Below are 16,733 nucleotides of genomic sequence, written 5' to 3'. Positions count from 1 at the left end.
TTTGGAAAAGCAGAACAAGGGGATCAAATGTATTGCCCCCATCCTGGTCCCCCCACCCTTCCCCACCATGTGAAAGGAGCTCTTTCTTTGAGCGCAAGGCAAGAGTGAGTCAGTGCTGCTCTGCAGGGGGATATAAAGCCAGCTTTGTAGTAGCCCTTTCAGGCTTTCAGTGCCTGAGACCCTGCAGCACATCACTGCTGCTCCAGCCCTTCTTACCTGAGCAGCACCAGGTCCTTTGCACTTCAGCACACGCGTTTCACCGCTCCGGCGGCAGCAGTCTGTAACTTGCTGCTTTACTTGCGCTGCTGCTTAAAATTCACCGGGTCATGGGAATGAGTGAGCCGGCAGCCCCTGCAGCCCCTTGCAGGGTTTGTTTGTGATGCTCTGGTAGACACGCAGTTATGTTCCCCCAGATGCATGCACACAAGTTCACAAGCAAACTGTGTTTGTTAGTCAGATCTCTGGCAAGTTCAGGCATGCCTTAAAGGGTTTCTAAAAAGAGTAAATGAAGTGTTCCCTCTTGTACTTCTCCTCTCTGTGACCCACTTATTGCACATGAAGTCGGTAAGCCAACTAGGGCACTCCTTGGTAGAGAAGCAAAATCTCCACTTTGATCTTCCTTTCAGTAAAATAATTCTCTTGTTCCTGCTTGACTGCAGGATTTATCTCTAAATACCTGGTGAAGTGTTTCCGTGTATTGGGTATCGGGATTTTGAGGAGGATACAACTGGCTGCCTGTGCTGTGAAACCCGGCTTTTCAAAAGCTCTTCTAAATTCTTTCAGCTTTCTAAAAAAAAGTGGCTGCCTGGTTCTTCTTTCTCTAGCACAATCCACATCTTCCCTGGTTTAAGTTAGGGAGTGTTCTAGAAGAGAAATTGCTTCCTGCCTGTATCGCTAATGAGCATTTATCTGTCAGTGAACTTTTTTTACATAACCCAAAGCACTGATGGCTGCCAGAAATCTTTGAAGATTCCTGGAAGAAGAATCTAGTCGTCTTCACAGGGCTAGTTTGTAAGGCTGGTGGAGCTGGTTGTGCAATACTCTTTGAGCAAACGGGCCGGTTTACATGGGTGTCGGACTCTACCCGAACTCGCCACGGATCTGAAGCACTGTTAGCAAGTCAAGAACCTCAGCTGTTATTTTCTGAATTAGCGCTCCCTTGTGCCTTCAGTCCAGACTTTATTTCTGACTTAATTTACATTCCTGTTTATTCAGATGTGGATTTGTTCACCTTCAAACCACGGACAATAAAATGAGAAGCTCTCCTATGGGAAATACATGGGCATATTCTAAACTGTAGGATGTAGGTATCAAGAGGACCTCTTTACATATTTATTCTAGAGCCATTCTGGTTGGACATGGAACGTATTTGGGCAATCATGCGGAAATAATAAGTGCATATTTCATCCATTGCACATTTTGCAGATCTCAAAGGTCTGAAAGCATTTATCAGAAGATTGATGCCACTGTTTGTTTTACATTCAGGGAAATGAAGGCACAGAGACTGTAAGCAAGATACCAGGAACAGAACCCCAGTTCTGCTCCAGGACTTAACCACTGTATTTTCTGCTGGAATAGGCATTCTCTGCAAAAAAGGAGCCAAGTCTTTATCACAAGACAACTTGCATTTGGAAGGTTGGAGTTCTCCAGTGAAAATAATTGTCCTATCATTTTTCCTTTTGTCTCCTAGGTGTCGTCATGCTGCCATAGCAAAGTACTTCGGCGATGTCACTCCACCTTGTAATAAGTGCTGCGATTACTGCAAGAACCCAGGGGCAGTGAAGAGGCAGCTGGAGTCACTGGAGCGCTGCACCAACAGCTGGAGCAAAACCTGCATTGGGCCCTCAAGTTCATCCTGGGACAGCTACGACCCAGAGCTGTATGAAGGAGGAAGGAGAGGTTGCAGAGGTTTTAGCAGGTCCGTACTTGGTAGCTCAAACTCCGCTCATAGGAGCTATCAGAGAGAAGAGAGCATCTCACAGCTGCAGGCCCAGCCACTCCTATTTTCAGCACATGTTTCTGCGTGGTGGTATTTTCCTGTAACTTCCTGGCAGCAGGAGCTGGAATTTCATTTTCCACACGCTTTGGCAGCCTTGATCAAATTCATGTCCCAGAGAGCAAAAAGCTGTTTTGAATGACCTAAGAATTGCCCTGCAGAAGGTAATTGGTTCAAGAAACCAGGCTGAAATTTTTGAAAGCACTAAGTGGGCGCAGCCCTGTTCACAGGCACAAGGTTCAAAAATGTTTAAACTGAGACCAGCTTGACAGCAAAGTATGGTCCAGAGCTTGTTCCTGGCTTAGTGCCGATGTCTTTGGGCCAGCAGGCTGGGGGACCAGTGTCAGAACTTAGTCATCACAGAGCATATAATGGTGTGCCAGCATCAGATTCTTCTGCTGATTGCTCAATATTAGTGTTTCCCCATCAGGCTGATAGCAAAAGGAAGATGTGCAGTCAGAAATATGATTTATTCTATAAAATGCTTGGCAGGGTGGAGATGACAACTTCTCTTCTTCCTTGTTCTTTGGCTGTGTTGCAGCCACCAGGACGCGAGTTTCCCCACTTGCACTGCCCATGGAACTCTGCCAGGATGCACAGCGTGGTCGGCTGGCGTAGCCCTCTGCTTTACCTTAGCTTGAGACTGGCAGCTTTGTTCTTCGGGCAATTCCAGTTGAGTCAGAGGAAACTGGTGTACTTGTGACGTAAGCTTGTGTTTGATTTCAGGACCTGAGAAGACACTGCCGAGGAACAGATGCTGTGCCCTTTCTGCCATCTCAGCTCCAAGGGCAGTAGTGCCTGGCAGATAGGGTGCATGACCCAAAGCAGTGACTACTCAACCCCATGGAAGGAGCTGTCACGGCTTCTGAAATAAAGTCCTACATTCTCAGAGCACTAGTTACCTGCTACTAGTCCATGCTACTGCTTACTAGTTCATGAGATTAATAAATCCCATCGACACTACTGTCCAGATTGAGTAGTAGTGAAACTAAGAGCTTAGACTCATTCAGAAAGGCTCTGAAATACATCTTCTCTAAATCCTGGGATGACCTAAGCTTCCCAAAGCCTTTGCCCCAGGTAATGCTACATCTACAGAAATGTTTTTTCCTTTTGTTCTCCTGCCTTATCCAGGTATGATGAGGAAAGCAGCGGGAATGGGGATGAAGCCAGTGAAGAGAGTCGGAAACGAGAGTGGAACAACTTCTACAAAAAGCAGATGAGTCTGCGCAAAGTGAGTTTGTGTACCTTTGTAAGAGATTCACAGATTGTTTGCTGTTTCCTTTACGCTGTGAGCTTGTCTCATAGATATAAAGGCTTTCCTGGCACTAGTGAAAGTAGATTATTGCATCTTGCTGTAGCTTGTTCTGGCTTTTACTGAGTACTTATGCTTTTGTCACATTCTCCATATTCTGGGTCAGTCTCATAATGTGAAGGAATCCAGCTTACCTCTGCAATGCTCATCAAGGGGATCCTGTTGTCTTTATCAACTCTGATACTACTAGAAACAAATTTTACCGTTCAGCTTCTCTTGGATATTCCTATAGCAAAGTTGAACTTTCAGCTTTGATTCTCATCCTTTTCTCTCCTTTTCCCCATTTCCCTGCCTTTTCAATACCTTTGTAACTTCAGAGCAAGGGGATAAAAATATAAAAATATATCTTTTGTGCTTCTAGACCTGCATGTGTGTTACAGGAATGGAAACGTTTGATTTTTTTTTTTTTCCTAGGGCCAAGAACCAGAAAAAGATGATTTTATTCCTCCAAGTAAATCTCTTCTTTGATTTATAGTGGGTTATCTTTGGGAGAGGGAAGTCTTGTATTTTGCAGCTGCATGTAATTTATGTAGCATCAACACTGGGGGTATCAATCCCTAGGCACAGGGGTTGGGCTTTTGGCTGTGAAAGCTTGGCTGGAGGAGATGAATCTGAGTTTAGATTTGGTTGGGGTGAAGATATGGAATGCATCTTTCTGAACAACTTTTCCAAACAAGTAAGAGAGAAGGAACGTTGTCTAACCTGACTTTTTAGGCTATTTCTGCAGTGTTTATGCAGCAGTATTCAATTGGAATGGAAACTGTTGAAAAACTTTGCCATTTGTATCTGTGCTACATGGAGCCCTGTCTAGCAACACAGGTCTTACACTGTTGTAAATGAATACCTGATGGTTCATGTTACTCCATTCAGCCTCTTTATTTTTGGTTGGTGCTGGGGGTGGGGGAGGGCAGAATTGTTTTTCCTAAGAGCTGGGATGCCTTGAAAAAGGTCTTCTTGGGTTGGAGGGGTTTTGGAGAGCTGTTAATCTTAAACTAGCAAAACAGACCTTCTCATCCAGAGAAAGAAATCTCATTTTCCTTCTGCTACTCTTGGAATTTGTAGCTATTGCAGATGAAAGGGGTGCCTGTAGTGGTTCTTGGGGTGACTGCAGGGAAGAGCATAACAGGCAATACTGGGCTGGCACCACCCCAGAGAGAGCTGAGATGTTCAATGCTATGATGCTACGATGCCTTTTTCCAAATGTCTCTTCTGTGACAGGTGCAGACTGCCCCTTGAAAGACGCCTCCAGCAGAAGAATCTCTAAGCTCACAGTGAAGGTAAGAGAGGCTGTTTAACGTTGACTCGTTGACTTGCAAAGAACAAAGCTTCTGCCTGTCCTGTTCTTACTCCTTCAGGGTTAGAAGTCCAAGGGGCACTGTGATTTCTGTAGGACATGTCTGAGTATCCCATGTTTCCTAGGGACGGGAACACTGCTTGAAGATACTGGAAGAAGCTTTGAGAGCCAACCAAAAGGTTCCAGCAGAAGGAAAAGGGTATGAGATGAGAGACAAGGGGTAGTGTATTGAGTCCCTTAACACAGGCCTACTCTTCCCCAAGCAACAGTACCACTTTCAGGGAACGCATTTTAATTTGGTCCAAGGATGTAGCTTCACTTAACAGCATCCTTCTTGTAGTCATGTTCATGATCAGACATGAGGATTCCTGTGTCCGATTCTGCTAAATCAGCTCGATCCTAGGAGTTGCAATTCCCCACTGCCCCACAAGATGGGGATAGTGTACTTCCGAACTGAGCAACTGAACAAGAGGACTTCCATTTAAACCTGTTCTTGCCACATTTTCCATTCCCCAGCAAGTCACCACTACATCCTTAATTGGGAGTTATCACTTACTCTTGCATCAGAGGTAGAGAATTTTGTACTTTCTGGGACATGCTTAAGCATTAGTGTTCCCTTTGCAGATATAGAAGTGTGTCTTGCCAGAAATCACCCCAGCCTGTGTTACAGGTCAGACCCTCATGCCTGTGCTGTGGAGCTGGAGTATGAAGCTTTCAGAACCAGTAAAATGGCTAACTCATACAAGGCATCTGTGCTAAAGAAGGTAGGGCCCAACATCTGCTGTTGCTTGCCCTTGCCTCTTAACATGGTGTGGCCTCAGCTCAAAGGGAAATAGAGTTTGTGTGGGATAGACGAAGGAGAAAATCCACTTTGCCTTGGATGTCTTCCAAATCTTTCTTCTTGGCTTTGTTTCCAGGAGGAACCAGAATTGTGTTGGTTTCACATCGTCATTGGCTGTATTCTATGAGCTTACAGACTTTGGAAACCTGCATATCAGTGCAAGCTTATCCAGATACCCTCTAGGTCTAGCAGCAGAGGGAATGGGAAGTTCTTCAGATTGTTTCTGACAATAGAGCAGCCTAGGCTTAGGTTAGCTGGTTGCCATGCATCTCCTTGAAGATGTTCCTGTTCTTGAGACAGGTGTATCTCCATATTTGTTTTGCCAGCTATGACTTTGAGTGTGTACAGAGGCAGGAATACATAAAGATTTTTAGTCACCAGGAGTTTGCTTCTGTTCTCTTTTCAGGTAGCAGAGATCAACAAAGCCTCAAAAGGAGGAGAGTTGTTCTCAGTCTTTGGGTCAGGAACTGGTGGTAACAGAAGCTTGGAAACAAAATCTGAGTCTCCATCAGAGGAGAACTTCCTCCCTGCATCCCAGGTTTACTCGGTGAGTGCAGATGGGATGGACAATGAGGGAATGATATGGCTTGCCTACCTACTTTTTTACGACTGTTTTTAAAGTTCTTTTTGTTTTTCTCCTCTCACTCTAACCAAAGATGCTGTCTGTTTCCTTACTGTGGGGCTATGACGTTAGACTACTCTATTTGCATGATGTCTCAGTTGATGGTCATGATGATGAGTCAATTTTAGAGCCCTCCCCAGCTTACAGCTGTACGAACAGTAGCGTATTGTGCACATAAACTTGGCTCCTTTTAGAGTTCTGCATACAGGGCCTCCTTGCTGCTCTCATACCCTAAATTTTTTCTTCTCCTTCTTTTCTCCCTAGTTCAAACCCAAGCGCGTGGGAGCTGGGTTTCCAAAGAGTTCCAGCTTATTCCAAACAGCTTCAGAACTGCTGACAATCCAGGAGGAAAGCAATACAAAGCTTGTCAAAAAAGAAGATTGTCCAAATGAGCAAGACAGCAGCAACTGTAATCTGGAACTAGAGAAGAGAAACCGTGTACTCCAGAAGAAAGAAAAAGCAAAAAAAGAAAAAGCAAAGTGTGAGAGTTCTGAGGTAGAACTACTCCTTCCTGAAAAGAAGGGACAGCAACCCAGTCCAGACACAAAAACTGCCCTTTGTGATAGCCCTGCTAAGAAAGCCAAAGTTAGCAAAAAGCAGCAAATGCTGGCAGAAGCAGCCAAAAAAGAATCACAGGATATTTCCAAGTTCTTCTCCTTCTCCAAAGGTGGGTCTAAAGCCAAAAGTTGCAGCACAGCAGAGGAAGTCAGCTGTTCTGCAAGCACACTACCTCAGGTTTCTTCTCAAAGCGTATGTCAAGAGAAACCAATACCTCAGGGAAACGAAGATGAGTCTGGAGAGGATGTGACTGCACAGTCCCAGGCAGAGAATGAAGAGCTGGGGGAGACAGAAGGAACATTGACTGAGAAGGAGGAGGAAGGAACACTGACCGAGAAGGAGGAGGATTTTAAGACCCAGCAGGCTGCTGAATCTGATCTCCTTCAGGAAGAACCTGATGTAAAATACAGGTAATATCTCCACCTCTCTCCTCCCTTTGTTACCCTGTTAAGTAGCTGCAGGGCCTCATCAGGCTTGTCCTGGAAACTGGGAATCCGTGTCAAATCTCTAGGCTGGTGAGGGAAATTCCTGCTTTACCGTGGAGAGTCTCATGGCCGCTGACAGTGACTAACTAGAGTGAATTAAATTGCCCTTCTCTCTACTCTTTCCTCTAGTGTTCCTGAAAATGTCACAGAAACTGAATTAACTGTTGTTGGGGAAGGTCAGAGTGGGAAGCGACCAGGATGGGATGAGGTAAGACTTTAGTGGATGCCGATTTCCTCTACGTCTGCTCTCCTTGTTCCAAGTTGCTCCGTGGAAGTGATGCTCCTGGTCTGAACTTCACCTGATAGCGTTATTTAGCTGGGGAGGGCCCAGCTGCAATTGCAGTGGAGAGGAGAACTGTAGATGAGTTCCCTCCTGATGTGTCCCTGCCACCCACGGGGCCACTGCCAGCAACTCAGACTGCAGTGGACAGCTTCCCCTGCACTCTGCTGTTTCTTGTCTGCAACGCTTGACCGTACCTTTTCCTGATAACTTGCCTGGAATGATTTTCTCCACCCCCTCTAGATCTGTAACTATTAATAGCGAGATGCTTTCTCCATTCATGGGAACAGCCACAGGTCGGTGACCCATGGGACCACTAAAAAGGGAATCACGTGCGCAGCCTTCCTTGCCATTCAGTCTCTGGTTCTGCTCTTGGCATCCAGGCCTGCCTAGCAGCTGTCTCTGCTGAACAGTGCAGTTTTCTCCTTGCTCTTCTGAGTTGAGCAGGAGCGTGGCGCTTCTGAGGTGGTCAGTTCTTCCTGAGGGGTGTGCGCTCAGCAAACATCCTGGGAAACCTTTTCCTGTGAGCCTCTCCTGTATAAAACCGGGTCTAGCAATTAGCTGCCCTAATGAGAGTATAGGGAAATAGGTGGTAGTCTGATAGGGTTTTTTTCAAAGCCCCTTTTATGTGGGAAAATGTATTGTGTCTGCAGAGCTTCATGTCCCCAAGAAGTTCCATAGGTTCCTGCATGGTATGCACTATAGGAAGAGCCTGCAGGATGCTACAAAGATTCATGTTTTTAAAAGGCAGTGGCTGCTTGAAAGTGTAATGCTGCTGCAGGAATTAGTGATTCAGGTTTTCTTCTGTCCCATCTCCAGGATATGGAAAGTCCTGCAACAAAGCGGCTACGGACAGCAGCAAAATCTTCTATTCTGTCCCAGCCAGAAAGCAAAAGTGTTGGTCCGACAAAGAAGAAGGTGACTTTTGATCCAAACTTATCACAGTGTGATAAAGAAGGAGCCAGCAAGACCATACAGCCAGCGACCAAAGGCGTGTCCCTCAAAGAGACAGCAGACATCGTTGTAAAATATTTGACCCCGTTCTACAAGGGCGGCAAATTTGCTTCCAAGGTAGGCACAGCTCAAGACCCTCTCAAGCAGGAGGAGCCTGCATCTCCCCAGTGATCTGGGGCCCTAAGAAGGGAACGATGGTATGGATACCACATTTAATTTCCAGGTCACATCTTGGTATGTGCTGGTTTAGTGACTAGGTGCAGCTACTCCCCTCTTGCAAGCAAGGGTTTGCGTGTGATTGAGAGCAGTATCTTGTTGGTTCCACACTTGTGATTGTTCTTGTTTTCGTACTAAACGCTGGTAAGTTTTTAGGAACTCCTACCTGTGGAGTGGTAACAGAGCAGGTTCGGTTTTGGGTCTGGTTTACCTGGTGTATTCTGCAAGGCAGCACGTGCACGAGCGTGCTCCTCCAGCACTACGGGGTCAGTGCATTTGCAGGCTTGTAGCACTCCTGTGGTATAATTCCGTGAATGGTTTGTGCTACAGCCAGCCTGTACTAAGGGCAAGACAAATGCAGAATTAAGCCTGGTGAATTATTGATGTCTGCTTTCTGCTCTTTATCCTCCCTCTCTCTGCAGGATCTGTTTAAGGGCTTTGCTCGGCACCTGTCTCACTTACTGACTGAAGATCAGAACCCTGCCCGCAAGACTGGTGAGTTGGCAGCTGTAGAGAGCACCAAGAATCTTGGTTTCTTGTGATGCTAAATGAATTGATGGCTCTAGAGGGGGCAGATGTCTTAAGTATCATCTCAAAGGTGATGCTGCTTCTCTTGCAGTGAAGGAAGAAGCACAGAGACTCATTAAGGAGTTTTTCAAAACACGAGTCAGATGTGAGAGCGAGACAGACTGGCAGGAGCTGCAGAGCTCGGAGAGATGATCCTTGCATCTTGTTTGTCGCTTCCTTCTTCCAGTAGTGGGACCAGGGGATCTTGAAGAACTTAGCCACGGAGGGGTTTATGAAACTGCAGAAGTGAACTTCCTTTCCCTACTGCATTTTTGCTCTCTTCTGCCTGCAGTGCCACCTTAGTGACACACATTTCCACAAAACCAGTTTCTGTGAACCTACGGAGAATTTCTCCACCAACCAGAGCACCGAGGTCCTCCAGTACCTTGTGCCAAGAGGTACGAAGTCTCCGTCTGCTGTGTAGGTTAGGGGCTGCTGTCTCAGATGTTTTGCAGTGCCTCCAACTTCTTCCCTGCAGCGGTCTGGGAAGGCATCTATCTGGGGCTCTGCTTTGGGATGGCACCCTCTTGCTTCCTAGATGGCTATTCCTCCTGCTCCCCCATCCCTTAGTTCTTATTTGCGTTACCAATAGAAGCCTTATGCTACAAACAAGTTCACATGCTTTTGCTCAGGGCTGCTAATGCTGAACTTGATGTTTAAGTACCTGGATGGAATGTTTTTCCTTGGCGGGCAGCAGGGGAGTGTTTTGTTTTTACTCTGCAGGCATTGCCTACTTTCTGAAGGTAGAGAAACTCAGATTCTTTTTGTTTTAATCCCAACTTTTTTTTTTTTTTTTTTTAAACTGTGTCTGGTTCTGCCTGCCCTTTAACTTAAGTGGTGATGCTGTCTTGGTATTAACCTCTCTAGTAGTGGCACCAAGGTTGCCAACACTTTTCCAGCATTGCTTGTAACCCCTAAAGCCATATCTGCTCCCTGTGCCTCGCCCACAGCCTGCAGTACAGAGGGCAATGCTGCTGTTACTACTGGTTAATGTACTGCTGTGGCCCTCAAGTTGACACTGTGGTGCCTCTGCTGCTATATTTATATAAGGACCTGAACTGTAGGGTATCAGTGGGCTTGAAATAACCTGATTCCCTGGCACAAGTCCTTTCTCTTGGGTTTTAGTTGGGTTCTGTCTTTTTTCCATGCTTACAGAGGCTGGTGGCCTCAGGCAGTATTGCTGCTAGAGGAATCTGCAGCCTGAGAAGCCATGAACCAGGCTTCTGAATTACTGTACTCACCAGATGATTATTTTTATGTGCTGAAGGGTATGTGCAGAACTGACAATAAAACAGTGTTATTGCAGCTGTGGACTCTTCCTGGAAGTTTTTTTTCTTACCTATCATATAGACCGGTCTTAGATATATTAAGACTCCATCACTGTAAACTTAGACATGAAAGCTTGCTCTTTTTATCCGAGCAGGCAAGCCTGGGATGGGAGGGGTGAGACGTTTGTAGCAGCAGACACCTCCAACCCCAATAGCTGCAGGATATTTCTAGCTAAGCACCAGGAGGAAAAGAACCTGGAAATGTTTATCTCAAAAGTCACTTTCATCTTCAGCTTTCTCTGCTCAAGGGGAGGACGAAACAGGGCTTTACAAGAAGCCTTTTATACAAAGAACTATTATTTTTTCAGCTGCTGCCTGCTGGTTTCTGGTTCACCTTCCCATTACAATTTTTGTTACATCAGCTATCTACAGGAACCCCTATGTAAGGTTACTATCTCCAGCGTTCGGTGCTTGTAGAGTTCAGCTGCTGCCTGGGTGAACTTTTCAGAAATTTTGTGCAAATCGTAAAATCAGAGGACGTCCAAAAGGGCATGGGGGGGTTTGTAGCACGGTGCTGAATCACCATGCAGAGCAGTTCTTCAGATGAGTTGCATTTCTACGTAAGGCAGCAAAAGCTCAGAAAGAGAAAGGAAGTAAGGATGAGTTAGTCTTCAGAGATGGTCTCTATTCCTTTCTTTCACATTGCTGTGGCACTTCCCTTAGCCTTGCGATAGTACGGGTGAAGGGAGAAGGTGCAGTACACACATCAGCAAGGACCTCCCTGGCCACAGCAAGCAACACTTGCAGGCAAGTTCCTGACAGGGAAGCTACTGTGCCTACTGCTGGCATCAGCTCACCAGCAAGAAGCCGTGCATCATGGCTTGCATTAAGCAGCTCTGGATCCCTTTTCCAGCCAAGAGCGACCACCTTTTCCTCCAGCTTTTCCAGTTAGCTGCAGGTCACTCATCCCAGGTTAGATGTAAAGCAGTGTGTGTCATCTCATAGCTTCAAAATAGCTATTATGCAATTATTTTATTACAGTCTCCTGGAATAAACCTTTTAGTTCAGTAGGATAGCTGTAGCAATAAAAATAAATTAAGTGTTTTTATACAATTCAAGACACTCTCCTATACTGCAATACCCGTTCCCCTCAAATACATTTTCTCCATGGACATGGAACCACGATGCAAGTATGACAGCTTCATGGACATGATCGACTTCTTTATAGCAGAAGGAAAAATAAGTATATGCGTACGTCAGTAAGAAATTAACTAACAATAAACATTCTTACCATTGCAGCTCAATCTGTGCCCTAGCGGATGTAGCAATTGTATATTAACACTGATCTGCTTTGCAATTAAGATGCTGTCTACAAGCTCCTGCTTCACAAACCCTGCTACAGGGCGTCTTGCGTATCGATAGAGAGAAGAAGCTGGTCTATGGAAAATGGCAGCAGCCAGTGCTGTCATTTCATAACCCTGGCTTTGCTTTCTGATACACAAATCTCTAGCAAGCATCAGTCTTTGCTCATGGCTTTAATTTAAAAAAAGAAAAAACAGTCCCACAGTGCATAGCTTGCAGGCAGTTGCTTGCATCTGTTCAGCTGCTCTGTGCTGGCTCAGGCTATGAAGAAGCAATGGAGTGGAAAGGGGGTCTTGTGGGTTGTTCAACCAGTGCAAGCGTCGCTTCAAGGAAGAGGACCTGGCGACTGAACAGCAGGTCACAAGGGGTGAGATTACAGCCCAGTCCATCAACAAGCACACCATCACTGTGGTGGCAGTCTTAGAAAGCAGCTGTCTGAGATCACGGACGTTTCTGGGACAGACCTCTCCAGGGGACAGGCAGGGAGCGCTGAACGAGCTCAAAGGGAACTGGTGCTGTTTTGCTTGGTCATTCGTCTCCTTAGGCTTTATAGGGATGAAAATCTGTTTTATCCAGGATGACAACAACCGTGTGATACATTTCTTTAGCCTGTCAAAACACAAATCAGTACCAGTCATTCTCTACCCCAGAAATGGCTGCTTCTCATAATTGAATATTGCCATAATTAAGCATCTTCCCATAAATTACTTCCCATAATTAAATACCGAGCAGGCACTGGGATTTCAAACTGCACTTTGGGAAGTGGTAAATGCAGTGTCCCCATCCAGCCCGGGACAGAAGCGAACAGCAGGCTCTTAGCAGAGGCTCAGCTGGGGAGTAGAGGGCAATTTCTGAATTGCCCGGAGGAAGCTGTGTGTCAGGGCTGATCATCTCACCTGTGACAGTTCAAGCCACAGAGACTTGGGACTGGCAGCTGAGCCGTAGTTCAGTTCTATGCCGGGAAGCCCACCATCAGAGGTAGGCCGCAGGGTTCGCATCTTCTGCAGCTCTTTCAGTGGGATGACGTGGGAGACTGCCTGCGTAAGGAAAAAAGCCACAGAGCATTATCTCGTGCAGTCCTTTAAGAGCAAAATGATCGGATTCTGGCCAAGGAGGGATCATCTCAAGAATTTCTTGAAAGCTGAGGCAGACTAGGGCACAGGGCAGAGTGAATGGAAGGGCTGCAGTAATTGCTAGGCTCCACTGCCAGTGCATCCCTGGAACTCCTACAAGACTAGGCCAAATAGGAATGTGTTTTCTACACTTAGTTTTACTGTGCACCATGCTTGTTTGCATGATCACTGCTGGACTCGCAAAAGAGCTCACGCCATTACTAACTGCCCTACTGCTCTTGTCACTGGCTTTGGGCTAGGGCTGCTGTTAGAGTGAATGGCTGCGATGCGCATAAATACAGCCTCTTCCTGCACAAGTCCTAAAAGTCAGAGCTAACACCTGAAAGACATCAGGGCTTTGGACACTGAGGAAGAATTATCTGGCATACCTGAGTGATGTTATCCACCACAACGATCTGTTCATTATTCACACCAAAATAGCAGGGCACAGGGATTGTGCTGTCGCTCACTCTCTCTACAAAGTAGAAGTTGTAGCCAAAGAAGGGCAATTTCATCGCGTGCTCTGTAAGAAAGCAAAAAGGTGGCATTCAGGCAGCAGCTTCCAGCCAGCAATCTACTGCACCTGCCTAAGGTGGTCAAAAGAGGCAGGTGCACTTTTTAGTGCAATTGACTTCTCCCACCACCCCTACACTCCTAGTGTTTAACTGTCAGCAGCCTGGACGGATGTGCCATTCTTTTCAGAACAGAAAACAGATGTGCAGACAGAACATCAATTAAAGCACAACCCATACAGGGCTCTGAAAGTTTTCTGCAGACTTTTACCAAGAGGTGGGACTTCTACCATGATGACCATGCTTGGGAGCATATGCCAGCCTGCAGAGAAAGGCTCTCAGGGAGTCATGGGTCATTCCAAGCCCCAAAGATCCTTGCCAACCTCATCAACTGTCCCAACAATGCGTTCAGAGGCAGCTTCCATCACAATCAGAACAGATTACTACCCAAGTAGATCTGGATGTCTCCTCACCTATGAACTGGATTTTTGCATCCAGTGGTTGGAGTTGCTGCCTGTTTCTCAACAGCATCCCAAGATGGTTCTGCAGACTCTGGGGGTTGATTTGGGACTGCAGAGGCTTTGGTATGTACTCCTTCAACTCTTCCCTGTGCCAAAAAGCAGAGAGTAATTCACCCCCTGCCCAGCCAAAATCAAAAGATAAACCAGGGGGGAGTTAGAGAAAGGAGGGGAGGTGGCAACAATTTTCAGTAGAGGGCCGGAGGCAAGGGTGGAGGGGGAGAGAGAAGAGCACAACGGGTCACATCTAAACTGGTTAATGTGGGAGGAAACAGAGACAGCTGAGACCATCATATTTCCACAGAGAAGGCTGTGTACCACTGACTAATATGCTAACAGAAATCCCTCCTTTCTGGAGACAGCAGGAGCTCTTCATGCAAGAACTGTAGCATACAAGTAGAGCTACAGGGTGTTTCTTTCACAGGCAGTCTCAGCTGAAAAACACCTTACGCTATTTGTCTTGCCCCTGTGCTGCCATAGCACTACACAGAGCAGAGTTTCCCGCACCCAGCAGGGTTCTACCCTTGCCCCTGATGCTGTAAGGGGATTTGATGGTGATATTACCTCCACACCTTCATCTCTGTTACATGGCTACAGCTGAAAGCTCGTACACTTTGTTCTTGGTACTGCAAACACATGGCAGCCTAAAGGAATGTTTGTGGCACCTTCGTGCCTTGAACTCAGCCAGAGTCACAAAAGGAAACGTGGATAAGGGATGGTCTGCATTAGGAGCGTGAAGAGCAGGTAAACTTTCTTGGTTACAGGAAGCAGTCAGACACTCAATTACATTAATTAATGACTCAGGCTCTCCAGAATTGTCCACTCCTTAATTATCCAGAGTAGTTTCAGGCCCCTGCCCCTACCCCATGTGGTGCCAACAGAGACCCACCCTGAGACAAACATACCTGAAGGGAACAGAACTCTCCTGATCTGCTTTGGCCCAGTGCTGGAACAGAACCAAAATGCCCACGTGCATCTCCAATTCTTGATCATAGCTCAGCAGCATCTTCCCATTCAGGTAATCCCACAGCATCTGAGAGCACAGGAAAGAAGGCTTTGTTAAACCTGACAGAAGGTGCAGGCAGGTCTAGGCAGCACCAGGCTGCAGAGACCCACATCCTGCCTCACAGATTGCTCAGGGTGATAACTCTAAAACAGAGGCTTGTTGGGCTCAGGACAAGCATGCAGAACTGCACAAAGCACGTCTGGAGCAGTACAGCTCTTGGGCTAGGGCCACACAAGCACCGCCTTGTTTGCCTCCATAGCATCACTTACATCACTTATTAGTCATTCCCAGAAAGAGCATGCAAAGCCAATCAGCCCTCACACTTCTTCAGCCCCTTTGGGACATCCCCACTGGCCTCTCCTCTAATTCTGCCCCTGCTAGAGAGGTTCCTGGTGCTCACAGTGCCCTTGTTGCTTACCTGTCCATAATGGACATCAATATAAATTTTGTTCTCAAAGTGCAGAGGTGTCTTCCAGATGAGTCTGCGTAAACTCACAGTCACCAACGCGTCCTCCAGCAAATAATCATGAAGATATTCCTCTGTTCTCATCGGCCTCACCATTTTACCTATATATTTATGCAGAGTAGAGGGTTGTCACTCTTGGTGCTGAGACAGTGAGCTGAGCTCTATAACCTGGGAAAGGAGCCTTCCTGCACTCCTCTGTTCCACCCTGCCCGTAACAACTCCCAGCACCAAAGGGACACAGACCCCACAAAGACATACACCACTTTAAGGAACAACCAACACAGCCCCTGAGAAGGCACAATCCCTAACCTTAGTACAGAGGTTAACTCCCAAAGAAAAACCTCCCCAGAGCCAGAAAGGGCAGGGATCTATTTGAAAAAGTAGCTGTGATTCTCCCTGCTGGAGAAACTGCTTTAAGAAGGAAGCTAGAGCTAGTCTCTCTTTACTTGCCATTATTATTGCTGGCACTCCTGATGGCAAAAAGAGCGAATTCCTGCATCTCTTCTGGTTCGCCTGCCCCCATCTGCTCACAGATCTCCTGCATGAGCTCCTTGACCACCTGAAGCGAGGAAAAAAGCAGGTAAGTACCATGGCCAGGCAAGCCCAGTTTGGCCCCAGAACAGTTAGACATACTGGGCCTGGTGGAAGGCAGCAGTACAGCTCTGGCCGCTGCAGAGAGAAGCAGGCTGGGTGAGGCATCCCAGCACTGCACAGGCTCCACAGAGATGGGCTACTACAGGGATTCTTAGGAAGGGCGTGGGAAACCATCACAGAACTGGGGGAAGCGTAGGACAGATCCAAGGGCTGACAGCTAAGCAAGTTCTGTGGTGTTGCTCCAAGTCCAGATCAATGGAGAAATGCAAAGCAGAAAACTCACAGTGAATGTCCTGATTCGGGCAATGTATTCCACTCCTCCAGGCATCGATATCTCTAGCCGGCGGGCACCACGTCCTTTCTGCAAAGGACAGTCTTTAGGCAGCAAGACACACAGGATCCCATCCGCCCCACAACCCTTTCTCCCTCTTCGCTCCTCATCTCATCCTCCCACTGCTTGCCCGCAGTACCTGACTCTTCCCCGCCCACATCCCTGTCTACTCCATGGCATTTCCCTTACGGACACATGCCTGATGTCCTTTCTTGGAACAGTAACTGCTCTTGCTTCCCACTTCTTCCATATGTAGCAATGCTTCACTTGGCACCTCCTGCCAAGCCTCTGCCCTCCCTCTCTTCCCAACATCCCCACTCCTCTGCCCGTCAGTACCAGCAATGCCTCTAACTCCACCAGGAAAGGAAGGTGGCGACGACCCCCATACATGAAATTTTTCCGCAGGTTGCTCTGACAGATCTTGGCTATATCTGTAAGA

General features: G+C 46.9%; 2 protein-coding genes across 7 annotated transcripts in view; one reads left to right on the top strand and one right to left on the bottom strand.

Moving 5' to 3' along the window:
* The window catches only part of RECQL5 (RecQ like helicase 5), a 39,298-nt gene extending 28,868 nt beyond the window's left edge, over positions 1-10,430 (top strand). For 3 of the 5 annotated variants that reach the window (XM_080560828.1, XM_080560829.1, XM_080560830.1), the window contains exons 9-20: positions 1,691-1,918; positions 3,128-3,227; positions 3,723-3,759; positions 4,527-4,585; positions 4,728-4,801; positions 5,273-5,366; positions 5,850-5,990; positions 6,330-7,033; positions 7,238-7,316; positions 8,208-8,459; positions 8,981-9,053; positions 9,157-10,430. In XM_080560828.1, the coding sequence (XP_080416954.1) occupies positions 1,691-1,918; positions 3,128-3,227; positions 3,723-3,759; positions 4,527-4,585; positions 4,728-4,801; positions 5,273-5,366; positions 5,850-5,990; positions 6,330-7,033; positions 7,238-7,316; positions 8,208-8,459; positions 8,981-9,053; positions 9,157-9,278 (1,963 nt within the window). In that variant the 3' untranslated portion in view covers positions 9,279-10,430. The remainder of the gene's footprint in view (positions 1-1,690; positions 1,919-3,127; positions 3,228-3,722; positions 3,760-4,526; positions 4,586-4,727; positions 4,802-5,272; positions 5,367-5,849; positions 5,991-6,329; positions 7,034-7,237; positions 7,317-8,207; positions 8,460-8,980; positions 9,054-9,156) is intronic. The other 2 variants (XM_080560831.1, XM_080560832.1) reach the window with 2 other exon arrangements.
* Positions 9,860-16,733, bottom strand: part of LOC308179943 (unconventional myosin-XVB-like) — a 32,282-nt gene continuing 25,408 nt past the window's right edge. For both annotated transcript variants that reach the window (XM_080560797.1, XM_080560798.1), the window contains 9 exons: positions 16,631-16,725; positions 16,247-16,324; positions 15,820-15,928; positions 15,322-15,470; positions 14,803-14,930; positions 13,853-13,986; positions 13,257-13,390; positions 12,652-12,792; positions 9,860-12,364 (listed from right to left, as the gene is read on the bottom strand). In XM_080560797.1, the coding sequence (XP_080416923.1) occupies positions 12,296-12,364; positions 12,652-12,792; positions 13,257-13,390; positions 13,853-13,986; positions 14,803-14,930; positions 15,322-15,470; positions 15,820-15,928; positions 16,247-16,324; positions 16,631-16,725 (1,037 nt within the window). In that variant the 3' untranslated portion in view covers positions 9,860-12,295. The remainder of the gene's footprint in view (positions 12,365-12,651; positions 12,793-13,256; positions 13,391-13,852; positions 13,987-14,802; positions 14,931-15,321; positions 15,471-15,819; positions 15,929-16,246; positions 16,325-16,630; positions 16,726-16,733) is intronic.

This window comes from Anser brachyrhynchus (genome assembly GCF_964034855.1).
Source record: "Anser brachyrhynchus genome assembly, chromosome: 18".
Lineage (NCBI taxonomy): Eukaryota > Metazoa > Chordata > Aves > Anseriformes > Anatidae > Anser > Anser brachyrhynchus.
The sequence above is the reverse complement of the archived record's forward strand: the minus strand, read 5'-3'. Positions and strand labels throughout refer to the sequence as shown.